General features: G+C 35.8%; 1 protein-coding gene across 3 annotated transcripts in view; it reads right to left on the bottom strand.

Annotated features, from left to right (window-relative positions):
- Positions 1–3,510: 3,510 nt before the first annotated feature.
- LOC129748020 (serine/threonine-protein kinase GL21140-like) overlaps positions 3,511–23,929 on the bottom strand; it is a 75,086-nt gene continuing 54,667 nt past the window's right edge. For 2 of the 3 annotated variants that reach the window (XM_055742470.1, XM_055742469.1), the window contains exons 3-10: positions 12,865–13,244; positions 12,538–12,768; positions 12,331–12,454; positions 11,711–12,128; positions 7,279–7,376; positions 6,948–7,214; positions 6,734–6,883; positions 3,511–6,668 (exon numbers count right to left, since the gene is read on the bottom strand). In XM_055742470.1, the coding sequence (XP_055598445.1) occupies positions 6,360–6,668; positions 6,734–6,883; positions 6,948–7,214; positions 7,279–7,376; positions 11,711–12,128; positions 12,331–12,454; positions 12,538–12,768; positions 12,865–13,112 (1,845 nt within the window). In that variant the 5' untranslated portion in view covers positions 13,113–13,244 and the 3' untranslated portion in view covers positions 3,511–6,359. The remainder of the gene's footprint in view (positions 6,669–6,733; positions 6,884–6,947; positions 7,215–7,278; positions 7,377–11,710; positions 12,129–12,330; positions 12,455–12,537; positions 12,769–12,864; positions 13,245–23,929) is intronic. The other variant, XM_055742471.1, reaches the window with a different exon arrangement.

Here is a 23,929-nt window from a genome sequence, read left to right as displayed (position 1 = left end):
ATAGTATATATGAAATACTATAAAAAAACGCCCCCGCCGACGAAGCATTAGGCATGAATAATCATTAATATTGTTTTTAGAAAAAAAGAAAAAAAAAGTTAATATCAATCGAGGACGTGAAAATTATGACATTGCATACATTGAGATGTTTGTTGAAAATAAATAGTTTTCAATTATTCAAGTTTTGAATCCAGCCAGATGGCTTTATTTATTTCTATTTTAATCGACCGTTAACATGGCGTTTTCTCAGCTAGCAACTGATAACTAAAGCTAGTTAAGAAAAAAATTTCTCAGCTTTATCTTAGTATTATGCTAGCGAGCCATTTCAGGAATAAAACATTCTCCCAGTCATTTCCTCGAGTATATTCTCTCTTTCTCACGAACAAGCTTTATCGTAGTTTTATCACACGCTTCGTTAAACGTTTTTCTCAAAAAAAAAGCTTTTTCTCTCTTCACAGCTGATTCATACACAGTTAGAAAAATCCTTGTAACATTACATGCAACTGCATGGGTAGAAGGGAATCGGGTATTTACATGTATCAATACGGCTTAATTCATGTAAACTTCCCATTGCCTTCAACTGATTTGTTTACTGTAAACCTACATTTGCAATCATTCTTTTTGGTATGGTTGTTTATCCAATAAGAAAAGCATCGATATTTGTTGATAAGAGATTTTAATATCTTACAAATACATTTTATTTGATCCACACAAGACAAATTGGTATTCAATAAATTTTCACGAATACCGGTTTTTTGGTGCTATTCCCCCGACGACGGCAACGGCGATTGACATGCTTTCGTTGAATTTGAGTGGCATTTTTTCTGGAACAAATAAAATTTATCATTTGATATAATAATTACAATAACTAGAAGGGTATTAAGTTTTGTTTCTCACTTATTTGCTTTAAAACTCAGCATGCACCACCTCGATTCGAAGACAAGCAACAGCACACGAGCAGGTACAACAAAATACGGTCGAACGTTGCGAACGCTAAGATTTACATGAAATTGCAAGCTAATTGATGAAGTTCGCCTTCGTTGGGAATCCAATAGGAACGAACACAAAACAGAATTGGCAAACTGACGTTGACGCTGGATTTCGCATGCGGTGACATGTAAAGTTCATCTTAGCCTTTAAATGTTATACTCTTTTTCATATGTTTCGTGGCGATGATGTGAAAACTTGCAATGTAAGATTACATTTTTCTTTCTGTGTAGTTTCGTTTGGAGTTTCACTCAAAAAGAAACAAAAACACTCCATTGTCGTGATTGAAGGCTGTCCCTCGGTTTTATGATGACTTTTAAGTACAGCCCAGAGTGCTTTGATAAAACTGGCAACAAGACTTTGAAACAATCAGAAATGTGTTGCTTTTATATAGGGGAGAGTGGGGTAACGTGGGCCATGGGGAAACGTGGGTCAATCTAAATATCTCAGCTGTGTGTTGAGATTAGAATCTCAATCCAACTGTCATCGTCGTCACTTTGCGTAAGCATGTTTTTCTATATGTTTTAGACTTATGTACGTCTCATATGCTTCTTAACTTGTATTTAAAATATTTAAAAAAAAATGCCATAGATACCTGAAGAATGTACAAAATCTTTTCATTTATTTTTTTCTTTTTATCTTTTATAAACAAAGGAGTTATGATGAAGCAAAGAAAAAAAGTGGCCCTTGATACCCCACTCTCCCCTACTGTTCTGCTATGCATATTAGTCCTGCAATTTTATAATTTTCGAGTTTTTCATGGAAAATGTTTGCTATCATCCTAAATTATCCAAAAAATCAGTTTTTGTACAAACTTTGTTTCCAAAGTTTTAAAGGGTGATACGGTCAAAATTTGGTCAAGGGAAAACGCGTGTAAATCGGTGAAATCGTTTATTTAAAAAATCAACATAAATTTCTTTTTCAAGTTTAATTAGTATAAAATTCAGGAAAAATATTCAGTTAGGCTTCCGCTTTTCCAAATCTGAATTGCCGGGCCTTACACTTAACCCCTGCCATCAGATTTTGTACAGCCACCTTGTCCACCTTCTTCGCCGCAGAAAGCCGGTTTGCCTTGAACAGCTGCTCGTCCTTAGCAGTTTTTTTTGGTCTTCTTCAGGGTCCGCTTGATAATAGCCCAGTATTTCTCAATTAGGCGGAGCTCTGGCGTGTTGGGAGGGTTCTTGTCTTCGGGAACCACCTGCACGTTGTTGGCGGCGTACCACTCCATGGCCTCTTTACCGTAATGGCAAGATGCCAAATCCGGCCAAAACAGTACGTAACAACCGTGTTTCTTCAGTAAAGGCAGCAAACGTTTATTCAAACACTCTTTCACGTAAATTTCTTGATTGACAGTCCCGGAAGCTGTGAAAATGCTGCTTTTCAAGCCACAGGTACAGATGGCTTGCCAAACCAGATATTTCTTCGCGAACTTTGACAGTTTCATGTGCTTGAAAATATTTGCTACCTTTCCCCTTCCTTTTGCCGTATAAAACTCCTGTCTCGGCAGCTACTTGAAGTCGGCTTTGACGTAGGTTTCGTCGTCCATTACCACGCAGTCAAACTTCGTCAGCATCGTCGTGTACAGCCTCCGGGATCGCGCTTTGGCCGTTGTATTTTGTTTATCATCGCGATTTGGAGTCACTACCTTCTTGTAAGTCGATAGTCCGGCTCGTTTTTTGGCTCGATGCACGGTTTTAGACGATACACCCAGCTTATTTGCGGCATCTCGGAGAGAGAGGTTAGGGTTTCGCTTGAAACTACCGGCAAATCTCTTTGTCGTCTCAGCAGCTTCCAGTTTTCAATTTCCCCCCGATTCAGACTTCCTAGCTGTCGACAAACGTTTCCCAAACACTTTAATTACATTTGTAACGGTTGATTTGGCAACTTTTAGCGATTTTGCCAGCTTTGTGTGCGAGTAGCTCGGATTTTCGCGATGCGCGAGCAAAATTTTGATACGCTGCTCTTCTTCTTTAGACGGCATTTTGACAACTGAAGAGTGTATTCCAAAATCAAAATAGGAGCAACATTCTACACACACACACACACCTTCAAAATGAGGGGTGTTCAGGTTTTTTAAATGCAAAATTGAAAGAAATACGTCAAATTTTGACCGTATCACCCTTTAAATAAAATGTTACTCAAAATGCGTGGATCTGTACAAAGTATCCACCAAACAATACTTTGGAAGCGTTTTTCTCAGTTTGCATTTTTTACACTTGGGACTTATGCATGGAAGGGCAGTATAGCTCTCGTAGCTCAGTTGAAACACTTGATGTTTTATCCAACAGCACTTTTTTTTAAAAACATGATAAATTAAATATTGCAAGCTTTTCCTAGAATGAAACGGTCATACAAAAAATAATGATTAATTTTAATAAAGTCAAACAACGTATAGAATGCTATTTGGGAATGCCAAGAAGGGATATCTCTTGCATATGTATAGCAAGTCAAAATGAAGGCTCGAGGTTTTGGTTGAAAAATTCGTTCGGATTAAAGAAAAAAAACTCCAAAGCCTGTTGTATATATTCTTTGTACGGTTTATAGTACATTTATTCATGATTTTGCCAAAATATTGGTTACTGATATTTTTATTTCCGCAGTCGCGCATTATTGCATTGCAATCTCTTCCAATGTCGAGATTGTGAGTTGGATTGTTCAACAGAGTACCTATAAAACCTGTTCGACTGCCGCGCGAAACTTCGTTGTGCCACACCGTACACTGACGTGGCAATTTTCGATACATTGCGTTTTCATAGCTCATTTTGGTTTTTACCACTTAAGGTCTATCATAATATATTAAGTATTGAACTTACTCATGGCGATAACATAGTTGCGATTTTATTGACGGATGTTCTTGTGAAGGAAGCTTAATGTGTGATTATGCGAATAGTTAGTTTTGTTTGTTTCGTAAATATTGCAGTTATGCATAATATCAAGCATAAATGAAAGTATTCATCACGTGGCAGGAGCAGATGTTGGAAGGAGCAGAAGATGATGCGAATCGCTGCTAAATCAATCGTTAACAAGAATTTGATGGTTATGAGTGGTCTGTTATTGTCAATCCGTTTTCGAGATGTGCTTGCGGACACTTGATTCTGAATCGATTTGCTTATTAATTGACATCCTTGTGGAATTTGTCAGTTGGTTTTCCTTTTTTGTGGTCCAGCTGCTTTACGCATCGTGTGTATGAGACTTATAACTATTGATATCTTTTTAAACAAAGCCAATAAGCAACACTTCTTCTGATCATCGTTTTTAAACTACTTTCTATCAAATTGCTTCAGGCGTAAGCCATTATTTTCGAAAACTTTTTTTTTTCACAAGTCTTGCATGACAAAACTGAAAAATGCTTCGGTTGTACAAATTTTTACCAATGTTCCACACGATGAGGCACCTAGGCAATCTTGTTTATGATTTCGGATTGTGAGTATTTGGATTATGAGTTATGGCTTCTGGAGGAAGCTTAAACATAGAAAGTCAATTTATTTGTAGCCTTCATCTGTCGCAGGAATATTATATGAGTCGCCTTAGAAAAGTTTTTAGAAGAAAAATAGAAAAATTACTGTTGCCTTTCTGTTTCGACATTCTCCGATTGAAAATACTTTGTTAAGATATGTAGATACTTAGGAAACGCTCTCGCTGCAGCCAAAATCATTAACTTAAAAGAAATATGTCTGATCTTGAATAAAACAGTTCAATTTATAACCGTTGATGTTTGGGTTCTGGTGCTCATTCTTCAATTATCAATTATACTGACAATAAACTACCTAATTGAAAAAAAAAACAGAATTGAATAAGAAAAACGATAGAAGGCGTAAGGGACTTTCGAAAAACAGAAGAAAATAAACTCAGGTATTTTTCTCATAATTATGTGTACTGTTGAATTCGTTCGGTGTATTTCTTAATTAAAAAAAGTATCAATTCGGCCAATCGTATGCTACAATTTCTAATATTTGAAATTACCCTAAAGTGATTCCTTCCTGTCGATAGATATTTGTGTAGGTGAGATATCAAACTTAAACAGTAAAACTAAGGACTATCAACGTGTGCTCTTGAAAAGTGAACTCAGGAGAACGCTGTTACGACATTCTCGGGAAGCAGAATGTAGAGAAGGTTGAAAATAAATACTAATTGTTCAAAACAAGATAAAGGCTCAACGTAAAGTACGACTATGTTCAATATCCGATGTGCTATTTTTTGGATTCAATATGATGACAAAAAAGATCATTACGGTCTGTACGCGCCCCTTTCATTTAGTACCAATAAGATCGCATCAATTGAGCTAACAATAATTAAACCAAATAAATAAGCTTGCTTAAATTATTCAAAAGAATAAAAATCTGCAATTGCTAACAGCAATAATTATAAACAACGAATCTTTATGCAGGACGTAATGTTACCTAGTAGTGATGACAAACTTCGCTCTCGTTTCATTTATGTTTTCTTTTTTTCCTAAGCGCAATACAAATGGTACAGTATTATCAATATTCTTACTAGCAATAGCAGTAATGTTTTATTTATATAGTTCATAAATACCTTAAAATGCTTATTTACATAATTCGATTCCTCTCTTTTATTTCTCTCTCTATCGTTCTTTCTCACAATCTCTCTCTCTCTTTCTTTCCTTTAATCTCGTTCTTTCTCTTGGGTTCCTCCGAATACAAGGCTTGCAAAAAGTGGATGCAAGTCAATTGGTTGAATGCGGCATGCAAACTTGTCTCTTCCGAATTCATGCAACTATTTGTTGATCATCTACGCATACTGATATTTTTGATCGTCTTCACTGACAGTTTTTGGCGGTTCTTGATTGCTTTTTTGCTTAGAACAGCTTTGCATCCTTCTAACTGCATTCAATAGTAGTTGATTGTTGATTCATTGGATACTTGATATGGAATAAAGAAAATCGTATATGTTGAAAAAGATACTAATAAGATATGACTATTTAATTCAACCATGCTATTAACAATTTCTATGGTGCTTTTTACACGTGCAAGGTGCTCCCATTTATTTCGCCGATGGGTTCATAAACCTAAGGTGTCATAAAGGATTTGAAAACTAAATTTTATATAATAGCTTTTGTTGTGAGCGCACATAATGCTACTGAGTCATCACAGAAAAATTGATTTCTATCTAACGGGCAATCAAAATTTGGAAATTGTGCATGTTAGAGATAGAAAACTAAAAAGGTCTAACAAAATAGGAGGAGCTAGAAGTAATACGGGTCGGTGCTTGTCAGCTTTGCTGATTGGGTGCTGAGACTTTCGCAATCGTATGCATATTCTTACGCACATGCACTCGTTAACACCTACTCGCACACACACACACACGCACACCCAAACACAACACGCGCTAGCTGTGAGAATGGAATAGTTCTAGTAGACCAGATTGGAGATAATTCGATACCCATTGGGATCTCGTGTGTCGTCTACAATGTCACTCGTCAGCCAGGGATGATCGAGAATGTCTTCGCTGGAGAATCGCAACTCCGGATCGGATTGCAACATGTTGATTATCAGATCTCTAACACTGTCACCAATGTTGTTCCAATATGGAGCGGGGAAATCGAAGAATCCATTCAAGATGGCATCGAACAACTGCTCCTGCTGATTATCGGGCGAAACGAATGGTGGGAAACCGCATAGTAGTATATACAGAATAATACCGGCCGCCCAGACGTCAATCTACAATGTTTTGGAATATTTAGTTTAATATGTGCTTTATGTTCAATTAATAAGTTCAAAACTACCTTCACGCCATAGCCGGTTTCCATGAGAATTTCTGGGGCCACATAAGTGGGAGTTCCGCAAACTGACAACAAGGGTTCAGTTACTTCACACGCCAGCCCAAAGTCACCAAGTTTTAACAGTACTACATTACCATCTTTGTCCAGTTCAACCTAAAAAAAAGAATTGATATGATATCATATGAAACCTGGACAAAGCAAACCCATGAAAACTTACCAATAAATTCTCCGGTTTGATATCCCGATGAACGATGCTGAGGGCGTGCATGTACGACATGGCCGATGCCAGATGCTTCATCATAATTTTGGATTGGTTTTCCGAGAACCTCGTCACCCGGGTGATAGCATCGAACAAGTCCCCACCTCGTACCAGTTCCAGCACCAGGTACATGTTGTTCATCGTTTCGATATCCTGAATCAGCTGAATAATGTAGGGGTGGTTCAATTTTTTCATCACCCGAATCTCCGCCGCTAGGTAATGTCCCTGTCGAGAGTTTTAAAAGTTATACGGTGCCCAAACATCGCGTTTTTGCTAAATAATCTGTTACCTTTCCGGAGCATTTCGATTTGTCGATAATTTTAAGAGCGAACTCCGCATTCGAAGATTTGTCTTTCAGTTTCAAAACAACCGCAAAGTTTCCATCACCTATGAAAAAGCATAAGTTTTTATTATATGTAGTCCACCCTCGAAAAGATAAACAAAATTACAAACTTTCGAAAAGACCAAAACAATATGTTTTTCCTTTATTCTATTTTATTATAAGTGTTTAAAAAAATTGTAACACTATGACGGGTATAAGACGGGTACTCAGAATGACGTTAAGTTTAGTATTCGAGAATTCTTTGGCCTTAAGATTGTCTGTATAATAGTTAAAAGGTACTTGCATTTTAAAGAGGAGAGAGGGAAAAGATCCCTTACAAAATCATCTAAACGAGATGATTTATTATACAGGATTTTTAAACTAGGGGTTCCCATAAAAAATAAACAGAAATAAAACAACATGATTTATGCAATTTTCACGTGATATTGATAATTATGAGAAATGAGACACTTTCTTTTGATGATAGCTAATTTCCTAGTTATAGGAAATGCATAATTTATACAACATTTCCCCTAATTTTAATTTCAATGTATGCTTAATGATGCCTTGTTTGGCTTGTTTTTGAAAAGTATTTAATATCACAATAATGCCAAATTTTGATTGCGAATTATGCCCAGAAGTTGCATCATTATGTCTTTAAAACTCATTTTGAAACGTTTGCAAAACAAGGTATCATTGAGATTTCAGTGAAACTTATACTTGATATGATTGAGGTATCCATATATGAAAAGTGAGACCCAAACTTTGGCATTGAACCACCTTTATTCGGGCAAAATGATACCTAAATTAATTTACTTTCAAGGTATGATAGCAAAATTAGGTATAATTTTGCCATCAAAGTTTGCTCGGGCATCTCTTCCAAAATCCCTGAAATTTTTTTTTCAAACCGTGAGATTTATTTTACTTTATGAGCCTGAACTGTACAAAAAACGGTGATCTCATACAAAATCAATTTTAAATATGAAACAAATCTATCAATTTTCAAGTGACCTTTATGACATTTGGAACACAGCTCGATAGAATTTACGACGGTGGAAAAGGAAGCTAACACATGGCCCACATGCGTTCACGTGTGCGGAAGCCGTTTGCGCAATTTTGTTGTGCCTGGACGCAAACTCTCTTTTTGTGAGAGGTGTTGTGAACTACATACATTATCCCCAAATTTTAAGCATATACAATCGGAATCAATTTATAGCAGAGATTGTTGTATGAACTACTGAAAATAGCACCAGAATCAGCACTACATTATTAAATGCAGAGAATCAAAAAGTATAGGTTTAAAAGTGATTAAAATAAGTTAACGTGAATAGCAAATATGTATGTATTTTCTTCTGACACATTCTCTTTCTGACACATTAATCTCAAGGAAAAAGGACAACACCATCAAACTTGGAAAGTATCAGAAACCAACCTCAACTGATCGCTACATACGTGTTTAAAAAGCTGCCATTTCCCTCTCGGTTGATATTTTTTTAATGAAATTTCCACACAATTTAGTTCAACTATCCAACTAACGCTCTACAAAATTTTTAGTCTTTACAAAGACTGGAATCAGAAATACAGCTATTCCTGTAAAAAAAGGGAAATTTGGAATTGCTTCACAAAATTCGCTGTATCTTTGACAATTTTCATTGAAAAATCTTAAAATTGTAAAAATGTATTATCTTGTACCTGACCATTTGACGAAAATTGATTAACGCGATTGAAATTGAGGTTCATTATAGCACAACAGACGATTTAATTCATTTTTGGACAGATGTTTGTATTGAAAACATCGTAATCAATGTTTTATTTGGCTTTTTTCTATCCCAAAATCAAAATTTATCACAAAGAATGTTGTAAATTTAGTGAACCAAATCCAAATTTCTCTTTTTTCACAAAAATAGCTCCATCTTTGTTTCCAGTCGATTTTTCTCGACATCACGGAGCAAACGCTGTAGAAAATTAACTAGTTAACCGATCCTTTCAGATTTTTCAGACAATGTACAGAAATCTTACTCAGGGTTGAACTCCTCAAGATATTTTCGTAGTCTTTCCCAAAAAGTATGTTGAAGAAATTGAAGGAAGAGAATGCAGCTGTATCAATACAGATTAGACGAAGTATAAGTGTGAAAAACTGATTAATATCGTGACTTAAAAAAGTGTGCGCCGGATGCTGGGATATAGACCATGAAAAAAATAGAAATATTCATTACCAGAAAACGATACAGATTTTTTTTCCAAATTTGTTCATTAGTTTAAGAAAGATTCCCTTTATTTCCTTCCAAGAAAGTATTTCGATCAAACCAATGGTTTTTGAAATACATGCATTCATTATCGTGCTATTTGTAAATGAACTAAGCTTTACTTCTAAGAAACCGCTAATGAACGAAGATAACCCACCAATTATGTCACCGCTCTTGATCTTCAACAAGAGGGAAATCTCTTAACCAAACCATCTTTCGATGATTACTATGATATTTTAGTTAGCCAGTAATTTGATCAGTCAGTAAATTAATTTGATAAAATTTAAAAAAAAACTATGTAACCTTTTTTTAACGAGGAAAAATGACCAAGATGGTAAAATCCTCTATAAATCAACAAATTCCAATCCCATCCATTTAATTTGTAAAAAAGTTAAGTGTCATGTCCGTCGTGTGTTATTGTGAATCCTTACCGCTTTACCGCTTTTGGAACGGAAGGCTCTTATGCAAAATCAATATGATAAATCTGTACATTAGACCGCTACAAGCTTTGTATGGAAATTTCAAATTTAAATTTTTTTTTACCTCCCATAACTTTTTTGGGTTGTTTTTACTGCCAGAAAAGCAATACAAATTGTTGAAGCGATTTTTTCGGTCCTGGATAAGCGATTTTAATTTTGTATGGAAATTTGTATGGGAAAACGAAATTTTTCATTCAAAAATCACCAGAGACATACTGGAAGTTCAAAACAAATATAACTTTGGATTTTAAATATTTCTTGATTTTTCCAGTAAATTTCATTTGACCAAATCACAAACCTAACTATCACCCCAGAAAAGATATCCGATGTTATACAAAAACAAAATTTTCAAAACATTATTTTTAGAATTTTAGCGTTTTTGACTGCTATTTGAAAGCTGTTAAACCGTAGAATGAAAATAAAAAATCTAAAAAAATTAATTTGCATAATAAATTTGTTGATTTATATAACCATGCAAAAAGATCTCATGAAATGATTATAAGCTCAAGCAAGAAAAGGCAGCCATTTCCAAAGACTGTTCAGTGGGTTCAGATTTTTTATTTTTAAATGGCTATAACTTTTTTCATAAAAAAAAACTATGCTTCTTTTGATGTGAACAAAAATTTAAGCTTAAGAATAGGCAAAATCAACAATAAAAGATAAACTTCATTTTCAGCTTATTTGAAATTGCTGGACGATTTATTATGCAAAAAAGTCTTCTTTCATAAAAATTTCCATACAAAATTGAAACACGTTGCGCTAATTTAGGAATCAACCAAATCGTCTAAAATTTTACACGATGCTTGGTGTATGGTAACCCAAAAGGCTTCGAAAATACATATGGGAGCAAAATGTAATTTTTTTGCAGCGGTCTACTATACATACTTGAAGATAACGAAACTAAAAAAAAAATTTCAAGTGGTTTGCCGCAGATTTCACTTAACTAGCTGATTTATTATCCCTCATGCTTTCGAAGCATTGGGTTTCTATAAAAAAATAAATTCAAAATACTAAACAGCTCGAAAAATTTCAATTTTTGTTCGTAGAAGATTATGGTATGGTTGAATCAGACAGCGGATATGGTCGAAATTATTATGTTTTTACAGTATCATATTGTTCATTATCAACACACTCCCCTACAAAAATTAGAAATTATACTGTTATTGCTAAGACTGGTTTTTGATGCCTAATGAACATTTTCTGAAGGTAAATATGATTTATTATTTGATAAAGGATTAGAAAAGCGCCCTTGTTTACACTTAACTAGTGTTTGCGCCGCGGTGAAATTTATTTTCTAGAACCCTTGTTATGAAATTTTAAAATCCTGAAAATATACTGTAATTAATGATTTCAAATTGTCTAATGCCATGTAGTACGTGGGAATTTATTCCACACATTAGATAACGATTTTTGTACAGATTTGAAAACCGTTCGAGTTACATATGTAGGAATTCCCTTTTGTTTAGGAATAAACATTAACATTGCTGAGATTCTTTATTAAAGTTGGCTCAACAAACATAAATAAATTATGAAATTTGCCACTTAACTTTAAGTATAAACTTTTGTTGAACTTGATCACTTTCTTTTACAATACCATAGTTTAACTAAACTAATCTGATTACGGAGAAAACACAAAAAATATACAGATAACTGAAAGAAGTAGCGCTATCTTACCGATGATGGATCCTAGCGTGTATTTGTTCTGCAATTCCAGCGGCAGCGAATCCGGTGAGATCACTCCATTTAGCACGGTTTCGTCGACGCACACGAAGGTATCATTGTGACTCTTGATCGGCATCTTCGGCTTCGGACCGGTCCGGGTGGTGTTGCTTCTGAGGGTCTTTTTGTGGCCCTGGATCGTTTTCCGCTCGTCCGGTTCCAGCTCGAAGTCATCGTTCCCGACCCGCTCGTTTCCGTACGCAAAGAACACATCCTCTTCGGCGAAAAAATCGGCCAACTTGAGCACCGGTATCCCCGACAGGGTAAACACCTTCCGCACACAGCCGGTGTCTAGCTTGACGCATTGCGTGATTGCCGTCAGCACGTGCTCGTACGTTGGACTGTTGCGTTTGTTTAGCAGCAATCGGAGAATCTAGGTGGGCAGGAAACGAAACCAAAACGAAACCAATCAATATCTATTTTTAAAACGGTGATTTTGTTTTTAACTACGAGCATAAATGTTTATTTTCAGCGAAAATGATAAAATGAGATCACGGTCAACATTTATGTTCGTAAACAAAATCGTTTGCTTAATTCCTCTAAATGCAGGTACATGACCTTCATCATTTTCTTACCTTTCGGGGCTTCACGCCATTCCTGATCAGAGTAACGATTCTAGGATGGACAACTGCACTTATTTCTTTGAGTGGTGTTGTTCCGTTTGAGCCATTTTTAATTGGCGAAACTGGACGTATTAGTCTGAAATATTCAACCGTCATTGATCCCATTAGCGGAATTGCCCTTGGCGAGAACCATTCAAGGGACTATAAATAAATACTCACCTAGACAGTCTATTGGTGTTTTTGGATGTAATGTTAGTACTGGAGATGTTATAGTCTATCTTTTTGAAACCTTCATTATTACAGGAACATACGTAACTTTTACCGTCTTCGAGGTCATCGAGTTTTTCCACCTTCTTGCCGTCGAGCGTGTATATTGCCCGAATGGCCCCGGTAAGGGTGACACTATCTTCTAGCAGCCTCGTAAGGTCCTCAGTTAAGCTATCGAACGACCTGTGGAGATAATTGAATTGGCAATCAATCGATTGACCGGAGCCAGACAATCCTGTTAAACAGCACCCAACACTCCATTCTTCCCTTAATCCTTACCTGTACCTCTCGCCGGACACGGGAATTGTACTGCCCGAATAGAATTTATCACCATTCCGAAAAAATCGTATCCGTTTAGCTTTTTTAGCTGGGGTCCTACTGCTTGAGATCCGTTTCTTGAGTGTACTAGACTTGTTGTGTGTTCCGCTAATCTCCAGATCAATGAGTTCTTTTTCTAGTTCTGAATTAGAGCTGGTCCTACTGTTACTTCGACTTAGCGTGGATGTTGTGTGATTGCTGACCTCCATTGTCCGTGCTTTCCCCGTTTTGTTATGAGCCCTCTATCAAGCCGCCAGGGGCCAGACAAACCAGGATTCTGGCTCCTGCGGTTTACTCCGATGCTATCGGCACGGATGACCGTGGAGCCACGATGTCTTCGACTAAAACGAGGCGGGCAGACAATTGAGATTAGCTTAACATATTCTGAAATCGCCCTGAAATCGTTCATTGAATGTTAGAGCCGTGCGTTGGTTCCATCTCGAAGCAATTTGTGATATCCAAGTATGGTTCATTATCACTAGCCCGGCCCTCAACTTCACCTTCGTTGATTCACTACCCCGGTTTTCACAGCAAAGGTGGTGGAATGCGCTTGAAATGCCTTCAACTGTTGCCCTCGATATGCATTCGTTTCACGGTCGTCTCTTCCAATCCGATGCACCCATCATCACATACGTCGTCGTCGGCATCATTATGCTTATTACGAGTAGGTATGACTTTTACTTTCGTCTCGTTCCAAATAAGCCATCGCGGAGCGAGCATTTGAATCCGACTAAGGTGTTTCCGAACAAATAAAAAATACTTCCAACTTCCAAGATCCGCAATCGATCGGAACCGGTATTGTCACGCAATAGTCCGGCCCCGTATTTGTACCACCACGTGTGCCACAGAAAAAGTTAGAAAAGCGCTAGAAATTTCACCGCGCTTCGCGAAACTACAAGTGAAAGGATGTCCACACCGCATCAGGGCCCCGCCGCCATATGATGGCTTCGTTTTTAGTGTTTGAATGTTGTTGTTGGTTTTTCTTGTCTCATTGTGCAATTTAATGACCGCTCTCCCCGGTTGGATGGGTAAATTATTTGTTTGACTTATCGCAGGTACCCAGCAGCAGCATACGCGGTGGGGTGGCAATTTTGTTGAAAACCGTTTGAGCCGCAATTAGTAGTTATGCGATCGATTGGCCATAAACGTCATGCGAGGTGCATAAGCACTGATAACTCAATTAACTCCGGGTCTTCTCGCAAATAGGGGAAAAAATTATAACATGATCTGCTGCTTGTTTTGTCTTTTTTTTTCTCGACAAAATTGCGTTTTCGCGTAAGCAACGCAACGTTGGAAGGGGTTGAGCGTATTTTTGAATGTGTCAGCAACCTCGACATAAACCTTGAATGTCCAACAAACCAAAACATAGGAAGTTCAAGCGATTTCTTTATTTTAAATCCGTTCCGACATTGAACTGACCAACCGAGAGTCACTCAGCGAGGTATAAAAATCCTAAAATATTAGGCATGTAGATAACGATCGAAAATAATTGGAAACATACTGTTTACATTATTTTAATTAATGAGAAGCTTTAAAGGTGAATCGAACGATCACCACGTGAAACTATGAGAATGTTGAAGTTGATTTGGTTCAAAAAAGGTGTTGTTTTTTCTGTTTGCCCTCTCATTAGTATATGTGAAGTGTCAACAATAATGCTTAACCGTCGCGTAAAGGCATGAAAACCGAAAAAACTTTTAGCTGATTTTTTATAGAGTTTTAGGAAAACAAAAGTCAGTGCGCAATAGTTAAACTTTAACTTCCTCTACTTTTTGCGATAAGTTGAAAAAAAAATGAAGTTTTTTTTTATTATGATCCAAATTTTCAAATTTAGAATGGTTATAGAGCGAACAGAGTTATCGAATTTATTGGGTACCTGAGATACTACGATTATACGATTGTACTACGAGGAAATTATACAAGGAATAGCGGAAAATTTAAAAAAAAAGAGTTGTATATGATCGAACAGTTTCAAAATACTGTCTCGAGTTGGTTTTGGCAAAATTTCTTATAGATATAAGGGTATATACGGTCGATAGTATTGATGACTGGTTGGCCTCAGCCATAACCTCGAAACTTGATTTGGGTATGGCCTCATCAGAGTTGCCAGGTTGTTATGACAAAAATGAATATTTGATCACTTTTTATTACTTGTTTCTGTAACTCAATTTTCAACTGTCAACATTTCCTACACATTTGATTGCAACTTTGCAGATTGTACGCGCCTCTAAAATCTCTAAGCACGGTAAATTTTGGGTGTTTAGGCAGTTGTGAGTGATAGTGAAGCTGAAAATGTTTCATATTACAAGAAGTATGGGCATATTTCAAATCATTGGGCAGGTTGTTTTCAAATAGGAACAATTACAAACCTAAAGGAATGAAGTCCCTACTGAAGATGTCTACATTTTAAGTTAAAGTTATTACATGAACTGAGATATGAAGAAGACATTTAAAAAAATTGTCAAATTTGCTTTAACTTATGATTTTCAGATGAGGTTTTAAAAAATTTGTGCGAAATTTTAAAAATTATTTGACCTGGCTCCACTTGGTAGCATTCAAAATCAAAACATTGAAAACTCAACCGGTTCTCGAAGGGGCGAAAACGGCAATTTTGTCTTAGGAAAATCGCATTTTGGGTATGTCTTTTTGATAAAATCTATCATTTAGGTAGTTCATTTTAAGAGGTTAGGGCTGAGGCTTTTCGGTAAAGTAGTGTCGTAAAGAACTGTCAATATATCCTAATTGGATAATTTATCCGAAAATAAAAAAAAATTAAGTGAGAATCGAACCCAATGAAACATCACGGAGAAGAAAGACGACAGTTGTTCCAATTATTTCAGCCAATTATACCAAAAATAAATGTGTAGTTGACTTTCTCGCATCCAACTTTAAATATAATAGACTCAACTACAAATTGATGATTGACCTTACTCAATCGACTGTAAATATAATCCCAAGCAACTTGAATAAATACATGCACATCCAAACACTACATGAACATAAGTGTAGTTAGTGCATGCGTGTAATGTGAAGCAATGAAAAAACAAAAAAAAACGACTGCATGAACCAACAGGTTAATTTGTAGAATTTAAAAAAACAACTGTTTTTTTTTCTTTTCTAGGTCAATTCCCGGTAACCGAATTCTTCAGACCTTGCCGCCTTCTTCTTACGGAAGTTCTTTTGGCTGAAGATGACCCGGAAACTAATTAAGGTGTTCGGCCCGGGTTGCTACCGAAACCAAACTTGGTTTGGTGCTCAAAACCATTGCTCCCGTTGGAAGCACCCATCGTGATACGGTAAGTTTTGTCCCTTTTTCAATTTTATTAAAATTAATTAAGATTTTGTCTGCAGAATACCCGATCAATCGGTATCCTTCCCCTCGAAATACTGACACCCCGATGATAACGATAGTCAGTTTCTGAAGTAAGTATGGATGAGTCAAAATAAAATTACTGAAAAGCGAGCATGAAACAAATTCGTGAATAAAATATAAAACGAAGATTCCCAAAAACCATCTTAAGATATGATAATTTGTATAGTTAAACGACCAAAATCAATCATAGAAATTTAGTTAAATCTTTTATATTTACAGTTGAATCAAACACACCTGTAAAGTTGAATTTACTATGTTTAGTATTGAATGCATAAAATCAATCATACGACTATAGTTGAATCTATTATATGTATTTTTGAACGCAAAACATCAATCAGATAATCTATCGCATATATACAGTACCGTTCATAATTGTGTAGAAATTGGAAGCACGCGCACTGTCACTTCGACTTTGAACTTCCATAACTTTACACTCTGACGATATTTTTTTATCAAATTTTCTGCTTTCGTAGAATTACAGTATCTCAGGCCACACAATTTTTAGAAAGCTCAAACTTTGTAATAAAAAAGCGTGAAAGTTAATCTATCCTACACCCAAAATAATTTTGAAATTATTTCTACGGTATTTTTCACGTAAACTAAGATTTTGATGCATCATATCGATTCTACGTGAATTTTGTATTAACCCCAGTGTAGCAAGGACGCCCCGGTAGCAACTACTTTACTTCAACATAATTGCCTCATGAATTTCACGTAAAGTCTAAGTGGATGCTTTAAATCGGTTTCGACTTTTTTTCTCTCAAATTCTTATAGGAAAAGGTCATGCAGCTGACTTTTTTCGTTTTGGAAAAAGCAGTTGAAAAAGTTGTGTTTAGTTTTCGCTTGTACTACACCGAAGCCCGCTTCTTCTACCAGTTTTCCCAGGAATATTTATAAGGTGAGTTGACACAATATTCGGGATTCGTGGCCGAATAGATTTACCGTTGATTTGGACATGGTGAAATTGAAATTTCTCACCAACGAAATTATTTTATTTTTTCAGACCTCGAAACATCAGAAGGTTGGCGTTAGGTTTGCGGATCAAGTAAATCCGGGTACCTTCCAGGAATTATAAGAGAACGAATCCTCGACTGATCCGGTAAAGCAAACTTATTTACTATTCATAAAATTCATTTTTATTTATTCAACTTTTTATTTTATTTTACAGGAAACCCCAATCGAACCAGGCACGGAATACGGATTGTTGCTGATTTTTTTGTGATTAAGTGTTGGATTAAAATTCGGTTTGTGTAGTGCAAAATGAAATTTAGAATAAAATTCTTTATAAAGAAACTTCTTGTTTTTTTAAATAAAAATGGAAATAAAAACAAAACAAAAGCAACGAGCAAATCAACCATAGTTACGTTTCAATACTAAACGAATTTCACAAATCTTTCATTATCACATCATGTTGTACTCACTAAAAATTCACGTAAATTTTATTTAATGTTCATTATGCACCGATTCTTATAGCGACGCGTTTAAATGTTTATACCGTAGCATCTACGTGAAAATCAATTAGTTTTTCACGTAGCCGCTACGTGTAGATTATTTTGGGTGTACCCAAAAAAATTGATAAAAATCAGCAGAGTAACAAGTTATGGAAGTTCAAAGTCTAGGTGACAGTGCGCGTGCTTCCAATTTCTTTACAATTATGAACGGTAATGTAGAAAAAAAATCTTAATCCTTAACACCACTGAAATTGAAAACCTTTAATATTACCTGACGTAGAACGTGATTTTTTAATATAAATAAACAGACTAATAACATTTGAATCCAGAAGAGCACGGAATTCTAATGACACGCATATTACTTGACACAGAATGCGATTATTTGATGTAAATTTACATCGCATATGATGTAAATAAAAACAAAGAAAAAAATCTGAGTTTTGAAACGATGAGTAGCAGAAACGTTTCACAAACAAACACCAAACGGCTGACCGATAAGCAACAGGTTCCACTTGATGCTCCAAGAAAATAGTGTTTATTTGCAGGTTAGTGTATAATAGTGTAAATGCACAAGAATATTTAGTACTGTGAAGAAGCATCACATATAAGGGAATATTCAGTGCGAATTAAATATTACACAACTTAAATATTTTACATGTTTTCAAATTTTACACGTGTTTAGAAGTTGACAGACGTGTTCTAATCAACTTACACTGAAAATTCCATCATATCGCATGCTTCTTTTTCGTTAGATCATGTATGATATAATTTTACAAATTTTTTTGGTCACACAAAATTCTCAACACTGAATTAGAATTTTTTTGAAAATTACACGACATGCAATGTAATAACGCCATGGAGTTAAATTAATATTCCATTACACTGAACGCGCTAATGTCATGTAAAGATAAAAACTGTCAAAAACATTAACACACTAATGTAAACAAAGTGTTCAGTCAAGTTGTGGACCAAAGTAATTTGTTGAAGCAGTTAGTTCCTTCAAATAGAATATTTTTTATAAATTTAGTATGATGCTTCTTTTTATTTACATCATATGTGATGTAGTTTTCCAGATTATTTTGGTAGTGTGTAATTGATACCTTCAGATTTTTTGTTGGTCGACAATCAAACAGAAATATATTTGAATATAGGTCCGGCTGCCGTCTGCCGTTTGGCCGGTGTTTTTTTTTTCATCCTCCTTTGTCTTTGATGGGAATGGTATGAGAATAGGAAACTAGAAACTGTGTTCTATTACCGGTTTACAAACACACGCACAGCTGCTTACTGCCGGAAATCTTAGCCAGTGTTTGTTTGCCGGGGGTTGGAAACAATGGAATGTTTTCTAATGCCGGCCGGTTTACATGCTCATACAGCGCTCGGTACATTATTCGACAATATCACTGCTGGCTGAATGTTTCCATCCTGTTTTATCTTGTGATAGGATATTTTGTTTCTTTCAGACATGTACGATACAGTTGCGCTGGGAGGACAATGTCAGCGATGAGAAAGCTTGTTAGTGCCGGTCCGGCATAGAATTTTATACCGATAATTTCACCTCCAAGGAAGGTAATCATTGGAGTAAAGTCTAATTTGTGAGTGTAGGTACAAGATAATGCTTTAACCTAGAGCAGGCATGTCAAACTCGTTTAGGTGTGCGGGCCGCATTAAAAATTTTCTATGGCGTAGAGGGCCGCACCCAAAATCAGTTAAATCGGTACGTTCAGCTTCAGTTTTTTCGCAGTAATATTTTACATAAAAATCAGTGGTGTTTTTTTGTGACAAATTAAGACGGGGCTACGCGGGCCGTATTGACCTAGGCCGCGGGCCGCATGCGGCCCGCGAACCCCCAGTTTAACATGCCTGGCCTAGAGGATAGCGTTTCAGTCTTCTAAGCCAGAGGGCACCGCATATATAGTACTCTTTCTATGGGCTGGTGGTGTTAGTATTAGTAAGATGCTAGCCATTATTATGATCCTTGAAAGATGTACGCTTTAGTCTTAAATAGAATTCAGATCTCTTCAAAGAAACATGAAGTTTCACTGAGATGCTGTATGTGTGTGTTCGTTTAAGAAAAAATGCTTATACAAATTATCATCTGAAAAGAACTAGAATAGGTACAATGCGATTCATACATACATACATTTCGATGATTGTAAAAATGCCGCATGTTTTCAAAGTAGTATGAAAATTCATTCAAAGGAAATTTTTGTTATCATTTGTGTTGGTCATTTGATACCCTACCCAATAGACCCTATTATAGCGTCAGGTTAAAATAGTTTCGCGATTCGAATGTATTGTCAATTGATTTCGACAAATGGTTCAAAGTCTTTTTCAGAATACATGACACGAATTTACCGGAATAAATTCCAGTAAAATCCAAATAATTTATTTTTAGAGAAAAATAAATAGTCAAATGAAACTTAGAATCTGTGGAAACATTGTTAATCTCGTTGTGATGATTTATTTCTGTTACAGAATCCGAGATATGTACCATGAAAAACTGTCGTCATCATCGACGAGCTCGTACCGGGTGATTCAACACAATAGCCGTAAAGTAAGTTTAACAGGCCATAGCGCACATTTTTATCGCTCAATTTACCTTTCCCGATAAAACTGGAGCATCATACAGCGAACATTCATCCATCTCCAGTATAGGTAGGACGCCGTAGTAGTAGCGTATGCTCTTTGCTCTTTTGCTATTACATTTTATTTTGCAGCAATGTTGCTGCTGCTAACGGCATAAATAGACACCACCGCCTGCCGGTCTGATCTTGAACCTCAACAACTCTCTAGGCAGCGATGTGCGTGTTGTTGTGCACATGGAAAACTTTTATATCGGATAATCTTTTTAAAGCAAAAGGGCATCATAAAACAGATCGAAAGGGCACCAATGTGAAAAACGAAGCAAACGGGAAACAACGATTAACAATGTTCAGCCCAACTTCTGTGGTTATGGTATTTGTTTATGCGATAATATGTCTGCGGTTTCGCGGCTTAGGAAGTCTAGTCTTATCTGTAGTAAAGTAGCGCCTGGCGGATAAATAGCGAGGCGATGCTTGAAATATGAGCTTATCTGCTGGAGCGCTGAAAGCTTGTTTATTAGAATGGATTAAAGATTAGCAATTAAATGTCACACTATCTTCAAACAGAATGGATGTAGTTAGTTTTAGAGACACTCTTAAGAGCAATCATTATTTATTGTTAATCTGCTTTGAAATGTTTCATATGTTTCTCTGTAGGGGTGTTCCAAGCATGATTTTCCCACATTTCTGGACAACAACATAGTGCAAATTTAGCTGCCATTTTTGCCATTTTGGGAGAACGGCTCCGAACAGTAGAAGTACTTTTTTTTATTTGACATTTGAGGAAAGAATCTTTTGGACCACGAACTACATTGATTTCTTATTGGATCTTAAAATGCAGTTTTCTCACTATAATATGTTAAAGGGATGTTAATATAAACTTCGGTGTATTATCAGTTACTGATTTTCAGAAGTTATCAGGAATAACTCTCAAACAGAGTGTAATCATGATTTCTCGAATATTGTACTGATTATTAATCAAATCATAAAACCTAATTGCTGGTCAAAATTCACGAAAACCAATCGAAACTTTAAAAATAATTTGAAACTTTGATAGTAATATTTTAAAGAAACGAAATATGAACAAAAAATTAATGAGTAAAATATTTTTCTGTCTCATTTCAAATTGACATTACGCGTTTGATGATCAAAACAACCATTTATAGAAAAAATGATAATTTAAGAAAAAATCTCCCTGATAGATTTCTAAGCTTTGATAAATATATACGAAATTGTTAGAAAACGCTAATCCAAAGTAATTGTTCTATATTGACAAGTGAAAAATAACACAGTTTATAAAAAATTAAAAAAAGTGTTCAGCACCACATCTGGAATTCATGTTATTGAATTTGATATAATTTTATTTTAGTTACATTTGAATTAGTTTCACCTTTAAAGAACATTTCTAGGATATGAGAAACTTCGCAGCGGGCTGCTCGGAAATTTTTATACTGGGACCCACTTACTAAGCTATTAAAATTTTTCAAGTTTTATCTCTAAAATTGAAAAATAATATAATGAGTAAATATGAAAATAATAAGTTATTTCCAGAGAAATGATAATTATTTAATAATTAGAGTAAATTTCAACCAAAAAGGTGGAAAAAAAACTTTTTGTCAGGTTACGCTCATCATGACAACGCGCACCTTTAATCAGAATTTCTCTATGCTTTGATGACGTTCGAAATATTTAGAGTTCCGTTTTGTAAATGCATATTTTTTAAAAATAAGATTTATCATATTTATGATTAAATTTGTAACGTAAAATTAAATTTTCAGGGAACTATAAAGGTACTCTCACCAATTCGATCGAATGCTCTTGCTGCTAATCAAATATTTCATTTCGCCATACAGCAAATAATACCTCAAGGTTTGACTTAAAAAATATGGATAAACCACCTTAAGGCTTAAGGTGCTTGTCTTGGCCTAATTTCTCCTGATTCTTTAAATGTATTCAACACTCAAAACAATTTTTTTCATTAAATAAAATTTTTAAGTAGACCCAAAATAAAATCAAAAGTACAGTGTTTTCCAATTTCTTTCTCCTTGGAGCATTGCATTAATGACTTTTTTTTCTAACAAAGTTTACTGCAATCGAGCAGGCTTTTCTACTCCAGATGATGTGAAAACAAAGTATCAAGTATATGCGGTAACCCACATTTCAGGAATATCGCAAACCACTTGTATCTTCGCGCTCTTTACTAATGAGCAGTCTGACTGATGAAGCATGCCTGCCTCTGTACTTCCAGTTCGCTCAGTCGGACCATATACACACCACAACTAACACTCCACTGAAGACGCAAACGCCCGGTCCATTAATCACTGGTGTTGAAATACGCGCATAGTAAAATCTCACTTTCTATTAAGAGCATGGCAAAACAAGAAGCGGTGAAAAAAAAACAACAACAAAAATAGAAAAAAAGCCTGCAGAAGTCTGCAGTAAGTATGTCGCAACCAGTAGTAATCATTATTAAGTTCAAGATGATTAACTTGATGAGGTCGAATTTTGTTCTAGTTATTCACACAAAAATGACGCATATTTTCCGTATATGTATATGAGTTGCTGATTTTATTTTTGTTCGAACCATAGTTATATAAATTTATTTTCAATTTTTAATTTTCAATTTTTCTACATAAATACTGAACTTACAACCTAATTTTAGGTCAAGTGCTTTTTCAACAACCTGCCTGTTGACGTGGATCATCAAAATCAACCGGCCTATAAAGTACCTGTTTGGCTGCAGCAATGACATCAATGATTTTATGGGTCTTTCGTTCTTCAACATTTCTGAGGGTTTGACCTTCACGAACAACAACAACAACAAACGTCAACCGAACTGACTTCGAAGGTAAAATGATGCGATTAAAAACCCTAGATTGCATGCAACGGTTTGGCATCTTCTAAATGAATGGCTGATACCTACCCATATAAGAAGGACGCGTGACTTCCGACCATTAAAAGTGGGAAAAACAAAGAGTCATTCCATCCTGCCTGTAGCAGCAGAGAGATAACATTTTCGGCGATGTTTCGGCCGCCTAGCTGACGTAATTAGCGTTCTCCGGCCTCGAACTTGGCTATATTTGTTGATACGTTGGAACTACCTTTTTTAGAAGGTAAGGAAGGAAGCACCCACACACGGCTTTGCGAAAATGGTGCTTCAAATCGGGGAGAAAACTAAAAGCAGATAAAGATACCGCGGCACGGTTGGTATTAAGCTTAAGGCACAATCATCACCCCCTCGTAATCGATGCGGGTGTGTTACAAAATAAATATGCATAGCCAAATCACAGCAGCTATCATAGGTTTAATCTTTCTATTTTTTTTTTGGGAAGCTAGAGGGAAGCTTTTCTCGTATTTTTTTTCTCTATTCAACAGTTTTTTATGAAATTTCTTCATCGATGTTGCGGCTTAGAAGTAGGATTATAGAATGCCAAAGGCGCGGTATTAGACGTTGGTTTTAATCTTTCTTGCGATGTTGCAATAAGGGTTTTCCCAATGATTCACAAATTCTAAGAAACATTTCTAAGAGAACATGATAATATTGTCAGTGATGATAAGTTGTCATAACCAAATACCAGTTCTAGTGGTTGTAAAGACTCCTGTAGTATAAAAACGAAAAATAA

Source organism: Uranotaenia lowii, chromosome 2 (assembly GCF_029784155.1).
Source record: "Uranotaenia lowii strain MFRU-FL chromosome 2, ASM2978415v1, whole genome shotgun sequence".
Taxonomy (NCBI): Eukaryota; Metazoa; Arthropoda; class Insecta; order Diptera; family Culicidae; genus Uranotaenia; species Uranotaenia lowii.
This window is presented reverse-complemented; position numbering and strand designations above follow the sequence as displayed.